General features: G+C 40.4%; 1 protein-coding gene across 1 annotated transcript; it reads left to right on the forward strand.

Annotated features, from left to right (window-relative positions):
• The first annotated feature begins 1,402 nt into the window (after window positions 1–1,402).
• Window positions 1,403–2,594, forward strand: LOC111412887. Its single transcript, XM_023043755.1, has 3 exons — window positions 1,403–1,925; window positions 1,968–2,333; window positions 2,425–2,594. The coding sequence occupies exons 1-3, from the start codon at window positions 1,403–1,405 to the stop codon at window positions 2,592–2,594; spliced, it is 1,059 nt and encodes a 352-aa protein (XP_022899523.1).
• Window positions 2,595–9,040: the final 6,446 nt, after the last annotated feature.

The following is a 9,040-nucleotide window of genomic DNA, read 5'->3' on the forward strand; positions in this document are numbered from 1 at the left end:
GTGGGTTCGACATCCTAACTTCTTTACTATATTACAAAACTTAACACCGTACACTTGCAGTTTAAAAATTACGTTGCATAAATCACGTGGCAAGTTTTTGGCGCCGTTGTCAGGGATTGATTTATTTGAATTCAATTGATATTATTACCAATTAGCTTTCATTTTACTTTAGATTTTTATTTCTATCGTAATTTTTATTTTTAGTTTATTCTTTTTGTATCTATCTTTAAGGGCTTCCTTATGGTTATTTTCAATTGTTTATGCGAAGGGCAAGAAATCTAGACCTACTACTTGTTGATCCTGAACCAGAACACAAATTTCGCATTCTCAGAGGCATACAAAGAAACGAACGAAAAGCAATGGCAGAACAGGATGCTAGAGAAGCCAATGAGGATAACCAACAAAGGGCTATTCGGGACTACATAAGGCCGGTTGTCAATGACAACTATTCTGGCATCGCACGCCCAGCAATTACTACAAACAATTTCAAACAGAAGCCAGGACTTATACACATAGTGCAGCAGAATCTGTTTGGGAGAGCTCCAATAGAAGACCCAAATGCTCATTTGGGGTCCTTTCTAGAGATTTGTGATACAGCGAAAATGAATGGCGTTACTGAAGATGCAATCCGACTTCGCCTATTTTCCTTTTCCCTAAGAGACAAAGCTAAGGCATGGTTCCAATCATTGCCATATGGATCCATCACAACTTGGGAGGGGTTAGCGCAGAAGTTTCTTACAAAATTCTTTCCACCTTCGAAGGCAACGCAATTATGGAGTGAAATTGGACAGTTTTGACAATTAGACTTTGAACCATTCTATTAGGTGTGGGAGATATATAAAGATCTATTTAGAAGATATCCTCATTATGGTTACCCAGATTGGTTGCAGATACAAACCTTCTACAATGGTTTGAATAGACAGACACAGATAGTGGTAGATTCTGCAGCAGGGGGTGCACTATTATCCAAAACTCCAAATGAGGCTTATGCATTATTGGATGAGATAGCTACTAATAGCTATCAATGGCCGAGTGAGCGTTCAAGTGCAAAGAAAGTTGCTGGCCTTTATGAAGTAGATCCTATTACTGCCCTTGTAGCTCAAATGTCATCTCTTACTAATCAAATAGATGCATTAACTTCACATGGATCATAAAAGAAATCAGAATCTATTATGGCTACATCCACTGCATACCAAAAAGTTGAAAGGAAGAATGAACAACTTCAGTATGGGAACGATCGAAATTTCAATCAAAAGGGAAACTACTCAGGAAACAACTACTATCAGGGTTTCAATAATCAAGCGTTTGAGCGAAAGCCATCACTGGAAGATATTTTAGGAAGCTTCATTTCAGATCGAGGTTCAACAAAGATGAGGCAAGACTTGACAGCATTGAGACACATATGACCAACTTGGGGGCTACGGTGAAGAATTTGGAAGTACAGATTGGTCAGATAGCAACTGCAATACAGTCTCAACAAAAAGGACAATTTCTCAGTGACACAGAGGTTAACCCACGAGAACACTGCAATGCTATCACCCTAAGAAGTGGTAAACCAGTTGAAGAACGCAAGCTTAGAGAGGTTGGGGTACCTATATCGGATCCCATTCTTGCAAGGGAAAAGCAAACTGAAGGGCAGAAAATAGAGGTAGAGGCAACAAAGAAGATTTATAAGCCTTACTCAATTTTATTTCCAGACAACCCACCTATCTTGAAGCCCCCACTACCATTCCCGCAGAGGTATTTGAAGAAGGAGTTTGATGAAAAATTCGCAAAGTTTTTGGAGGTCTTCAAGAAAATCCACATCAACATTCTCGTTGCAGAAACCTTGGCCCAAATGCCTAACTATGCCAAGTTCTTAAAGGAAGTGATGTCAAAGAAGAGAAAGTTGGAGGAATTTGAGACTGTTAAGCTGACAGAGGAGTGTAGTGCTATACTTTAGAAGAAGCTCCCTCACAAATTGAAAGATCTGGGCAGCTTCAACATCCCATGCAATATTGGTGGTATCACATTTGATAGGGCACTATGTGACCTTGGAGCTAGCATAAACTTGATGCCCTTATCAGTGTTCAAAAAGTTGGGTCTTGGAAAAGTAAATCCCACAACCCTTACCTTGGAACTGGCGGGTAGATCGATCACATATCCCAAAGGCATTATTGAAGATGTGTTGGTGAAGGTTGATAAGTTCATCTTTCCGGTGGACTTTGTGGTATTGGACATGGAGGAGGATGAGAAAGTACCATTGATTCTTGGCCGAGCTTTCTTGGCTACTGGAAGAGCATTGATTGATGTACAAGAAGGAAAGTTGACACTACGAGTTAATGAAGAGCAAAGTAACTTGCAACATCCATCAAGAAAAGAAAACCCCAGAAAAAGGAAAAGTTGACACTTGCAAAATGATCCAATCAGCTGAAGTAATTGCAGGAAACAGAGAAAAAAGGGAATTATTTTATGATCCGTTGGTGCAATACATGGAAATTAATTACTCAACAATGGATGCATCTACTGATGGTAATGACTCAGAGCTAAAGAAAGCAGTGGATTTCATCTTAGCTCAAGAAGCTGACCCACCTGACAAAAAAAGAGCTATGTAGATAGGCGTTTGAAACCTCCAAACATTGCCAAACCAAAAGAAGTCTTGAAAGCCATACCAGGGTCAAAACAGCCTAAGTTTGTTCACCATCTTACAATTAAGGAGAATGCAAAGCTGAAGATAAAGTTCAGAAACAAGAGAAATGGGCCACCTGAAGATCCACTGTAGGCGTTGCGGTTCAGTCAAGCTAATGACTATAAAGAAGCGCTTCTTGGGAGGCAACCCAAGCGTTCTTACCTTTTCACTTATTTTATTTTATTTGTTTTGAATTATAGGAGAGTTTATTTCATTTCAAAATTTTTCTTATTTAGGAATTCATCAGCCCTACCTCATCTCCCTTAAGTCTTTGAACAGTCTAGTTGGTTATTAGATGTTCGAGTCAAGTAACACTTGTTCCATGAATTTAATATCTACATTTTTAATTTTCAGAAACTTGACATCATGGAACAATCAAACCAATTGACGAAGAGTAACTAGATAAATATCAAGTTTGGGGGAGAAACTAGAAGAAGTATCAATCAAGTCCAGCATCATAGCACCAGACCATCATTGGCAATTCAGACAATTTAGGGAAGTTTTCCTCCTTTTCTTTTAATTTAACGTTGGGGGACAATGTTTAGTTTAAGTTTGGGGGTGTATCATAAATTTTCTAATTGCCTACATATTTTATTTTATTTTATTTTGTGTGATTTGTGTGCAATTTTTTTTAATATTCTTATTATGGTGCACTGTTAAAAAAAAATCATTTTTGTTTTGCATGCTTGTGTGAGTTAGATAACCTTGCCGATATTGATTTGTGTAATTGAGAACATGCATTGATTTATGGGTTATGGATAAGTTATGTGCTTGAGTTAGATTTTTGCTTATTTATGTAAAACGGAAATTATTTTTGCACGTGAGTTGATTGTGCCGTTGTGCATGATTAGGTTGATTCATGTTTATAGGTTAGATTAGAGAACTTAGATGCTAAACCCAAACATCTTTTGAACATCATATTACCTTTAAACCAAATATATGATTTTTGGTAGATTAAGCTGTTGTAGGGAAACTGGGAGATAAATGTGGATTTCGTGTGTGTTAAATTTTGTGTGGATTGTCTGAGACTAATAGGATGAAAATTGGGTGAAAACCTTAAGTTAGAGGTTTATTTTCGAGAATTGGTGTTTAATAAGGGGCATTGCACTAATCTTTGCAAAGAAAAAAAAGATCCCAATGAGGACAACTTTATAACCTCATTGTGAATCGTCTCTTCATAGCTTTTATGACTCGAGTGATTAAGCCTGTAAGAGTTTAAAATTTGGTGCCCTAAATTCGTCTGATTTGGGAGTCATCGGCCTAAAGCTCGTTATGGGGGTGATTTAGAAAGCTTAATAAGGAAATTAATTATTCGGAGACCTAAACGAAAGAATTTGGCTAAAATCCCGTGATCCCGAGTCTGTGCCCTGGGTCCAATTTCTCAAGCCGTTTCCAATCAACCTGCCAAATTTCAGCCCATTCTGACACCGTAACAACAAATGACAAAATTGCCCCTGGTAAGATTTTCTTTGTTAATTTTCTGTCCAACACTTCTTCAACCTGACATAATTAATAAGGAAATTAATTATTCGGAGGCCTAAATGATGGAATTTAGCTAAAATCCCGTGATCCTGGGTCTATGCCCCGAGTCCAATTTCTCGGGCCGTTTCCAATCAACCTGCCAAATTTCGGCCCATTCCGACACCGTCGCGACAAATGACAAAATTGCCCCTGGTGCAGTTTTGCATTGTTAATTTTCTGTCCAACAATTCTTCAACCAGATATAATTAATACGAAAATTAATTATTCGGAGGCCTAAACGACGGAATTTGGCTAAATCCCGTGATCCCGGGTCTGTGCCCCGAGTTCAATTTCTCGGGCCGTTTCCAATCAACTTGCCAAATCCCATTCTGACACCGTCACGACAAATGACAAAATTACCCCTGGTACGATTTTGCGTTGTTAATTTTCTACCCAACACTTCTTCAACCTGATATAATTAATATGAAAATTAATTATTCGGAGGCCAAAACGAAGGAATTTGGCTAAATCCTGTGATCCCGGATCTGTGCCCCGAGTCCAATTTCTCAGGCCGTTTCCAATCAACCTGCCAAATTTCAGCCCATTCCGACACCGTCACGACAAATGACAAAATTGCCACCGGTGCGATTTTTCTTTGTTGATTTTCTGTCCAGCACTTCTTCAACCTGACATAATCAATAAGGAAATTAATTATTCGGAGGCCTAAACGAATGAATTTGGCTAAAATCCCATGACCTCGGGCCTGTGCCCCGAGACCAATTTCATGGGCCGTTTCCAATCAACCAGCTAAATTTCGGTCCATTTCGACACCGTCACAACAAATGACAAAATTTCCCCTGGTGCGGTTTTTCTTTATTAATTTTCCGTCCAACACTTCTTCAACTTGACATAATTAATAAAGAATATAATTATACGGAGGCCGAAACGATGGAATTTGGCTAAATCCCGTGATCCCGGGTTTGTGCCCCGAGTCTAATTTCTAGGACCGTTTCCAATCAACCTGCCAAATTTTGGCCCAATCCGATACCGTCGCGACAAATGACAAAATTGCCCGGGTGTGGTTTTTCTTTGCTAATTTTCTGTCCAACACTTCTTCAACCTAACATAATTAATAAGGAAATTAATTATTCAGAGGCCTAAACGAAGGAATTTGGCTAAAATCCCGTGATCCCGAGTTGGTGCCTCGAGTCCAATTTCTCGGGCCGTTTCCAATCAACCTGCCAAATTTCAGCCCATTCCGACACCATCCCGACAAATGACAAAATTGCCCTAGTTTGGTTTTTCTTTGTTAATTTTCTGTCCAACACTTCTTCAACCTTACATAATTACTAAGGAAATTAATTATTCGGAGGCCTAAACGAAGGAATTTGGCAAAAATCTCGTGACCCCGGGTCTGTGCCTCGAGTCCAATTTCTTGGGCCGTTTCCCATCAACCTGCCAAATTTTGGCCCATTCCGACACCATCGCGACAAATGACAAAATTTCCCCTGGTACGATTTTTTGTAGTTAATTTTTCGTCCAACACTTCTTCAACCTGACATAATTAATAAGGAATATAATTATTCGGAAGCTGAAACGAAGGAATTTGGATAAATCCCGTGATCCCGGGGCTATGCCCCGAGCCCAATTTCTCGGGCCGTTTCCAATCAACCTGCCAAATTTCACCCCATTCCGACACCGTCGCGACAAATGACAAAATTGCCCTTGGTGCGATTTTGCGTTGTTAATTTTCTGTCCAACGCTTCTTCAACCTAACATAATTAATACGAAAATTAATTATTCGGAGGCCTAAACGAAGGAAATTGGCTAAATCCCGTGATCCCAGGTCTTTGCCCCAAGTCCAATTTCTCGGGCCGTTTCCAATCAAACGGCCAAATTTCGGGCAAAACCGACACCGTCGTGACAAATGACAAAATTGCCCTAGTGCGATTTTTCTTTGTTAATTTTCTGTCCAACACTTCTTCAACCATACATAATTACTAGGGAAATTAATTATTCGGAGGCCTAAACGAAGGAATTTGGCTAAAATCCCGTGACCCGGGTCTGTGCCTCGAGTCCAATTTCTTGGGCCGTTTCCAATCAACTTGCCAAATTTCGACCCATTTCCACACCGTCTCGACAAATGACAAAATTTTCCCTGGTACAATTTTCCTTTGTTAATTTTCCGTCCAACACTTCTTCAACCTGACATAATTAATAAGGAATATAATTATTCGGAGGCCGAAACGAAGGAATTTGGCTAAATCCCGTGATCCCGGGTCTGTGCCCCGAGCCCAATTTCTCATGCCGTTTCCAATCAACCCGCCAAATTTCGGCCCATTCCGACACCGTAGTGACAAATGACAAAATTGCCTCGGGTGCGGCTTTGCGTTGATAATTTTCTGTCCAACATTTCTTCAACCTGACATAATTAAGACGAAAGTTAATTATTCGGAGGCCTAAACGAAGGAATTTGGCTAAATCCCGTGATCCCGGGCATGTGCCTCGAGTATAATTTCTCGGGCAGGTTCCAATCAACCTGCCAAATTTCGGCACATTCCGATACCGTCGCGATAAATGACAAAATTGCCCCTGGTGTGGTTTTGCATTGTTAATTTTTTGTCCAACACTTCTTCAACCTGACATAATTAATACGAAAATTAATTATTCGGAGGCCTAAACGAAGGAATTTGGCTAAATCCCATGATCCCGGGTCTGTGCCCCGAGTCCAAATTCTCGGGCCGCTACCAATCAACCTGCCAAATTTCAGCCCATTCCGATACCATCGTGACAAATGACAAAATTGCCCCGGGTGCGGCTTTGCGTTGATAATTTTCTGTCCAACACTTCTTCAACCTGACATAATTAATATGAAAATTAATTATTCGGAGGCCTAAACGAAGGAATTTGCTTAAATCCCGTGATCTCGAGATAGTGCTCCGAGTCCAATTTCTCGGGCCATTTCCAGTCAACCTTCCAAATTTCGGCCCATTCCAACACCGTCGCTACAAATAACAAAATTGCCCCTGGTGCGGTTTTACTTTGTAAATTTTCTGTCCAACACTTCTTCAACTGACATAATTAATATGGAATACAATTATTAGGAGGCCTAAACGAAGGAATTTGGCTAAAATCCTGTGATCCCAGGTCTGTGCCTCGAGTCCAATTTCTCGAGCCGTTTCCAATCAACCTTCCAAATTTCGGCCCATTCCGACACTGTCGCGACTAATGACAAAATTGCCCCTGGTGTGGTTTTGTGTTGATAATTTTCTATCCAACACTTCTTCAACCTGACATAATTAATACGAAAGTCAATTATTAGGAGGCCAAAACGAAGGAATTTGGCTAAATCCAGTGATCCCAGGTTTGTGCTCCGAGTCCAATTTCTCGGGCCGTTTCCAATCAACCTGCCAAATTTCGACCCATTCTAACACCATTGAGAGAAATGAAAAAATTGCCCCTAGTGCGGTATTGCGTTGTTAATTTTCTATCCAACACTTCTTCAAGCTAACATAATTAATACGAAAATTAATTATTCAGAGGCCTAAACGAAGGAATTTGGATAAATCCAGCGATCCCGGGTTTATGTCCGAAGCCCAATTTCTCAAGCCGTTTCCAATCAACCTGCCAAATTTTGGCCCATTCCGACACCGTTGCGACAAATGACAAAATTGCGCCACGTGTGATTATACGTTGTTAATTTTTCATCCAACACTTCTTCAACTTGACATAATTAATACGAAAGTTAATTATTCGTAGGCCTAAACGAAGGAATATAGCTAAAATCCCGTGATCCCGGGTCTGTGCCCCGAGTTCAATTTCTAGGACCGTTTCCAATCTACTTGCCAAATTTCGGCCAATTCCGACACCGTTGCGACAAATGACAAAGTTGACAATGGTGCAATTTTGCGTTGTTAGTTTTTTATCCAACGCTTCCTCAACGTGAAATAATTAGTACAAAAATTACAAAGGCATAAACGAAGGAATTTGGCTAAATCCCGTGATTCCGCGTCTGTGCCCCGAATCCAATTTCTCGGGTTGTTTACAATCATCTTGCCAAATTTTGGCCCATTCCGACACCTTATGACAAATTACAAAATTGCCCCTGGTGCGGCTTTGCTTTGTTAATTTTCTGCCCAACACTTCTACAACCTGACACAATTAATGCGGAATATAATTATTCGGAGGCCTAAACGAAGGAATTTCGCTAAAATCCCATGATCCCGGGTCTGTGCGCCAAGTCCAATTTCTCGGGCCGTTTCCAATCAACCTGCCGAATTTGGGCCCATTCCGACACCGTCGGGACAAATGTCAAAATTGCCCTTGGTGCCATTTTGCGTTGTTAATTTTCTGTCCGACACTTCTTCAACCTGACATAATTAATATGAAAATTAATTATTCAGAGGCCAAAACGAAGGAATTTTGCTAAATCCTGTGATCCCGGATCTGTGTCCCGAGTCCAATTTCTCGGGCCGTTTCCAATCAACCTGCCAAATTTCGGTCCAATCCGACATCGTCGCGATAAATGACAAAACTACCCTGCTGCGATTTTCCTTTGCTAATTTTCTGTCCAACACTTCTTCAACCTAACATAATTAATAAGGAAATTAATTATTCGGAGGCCCAAACGAAGGAATTGGGCTAAAATCCCATGATCTTGGGTCTGCGCCCCGAGTTCAATTTCTCAGGCCGTTTCCTATCAACATGCCAAATTTTGGTCCATTGCGACACCGTCGCGACAAATGACAAAATTGCCCCTGGTGCGATTTTTCTTTGTTAATTTTCTGTCCAACACTTCTTCAACCTGAAATAATTAATAAGGAATATAATTATTCGGAGGCCTAAATGAAGAAATTTGGCTAAAATCCCATGATCCCAGATCTGTGCCCCGAGTCCAATTTCGCGGGCCGT

Source organism: Olea europaea, chromosome 16 (assembly GCF_002742605.1).
Source record: "Olea europaea var. sylvestris chromosome 16, O_europaea_v1, whole genome shotgun sequence".
Classification (NCBI taxonomy): Eukaryota; Viridiplantae; Streptophyta; class Magnoliopsida; order Lamiales; family Oleaceae; genus Olea; species Olea europaea.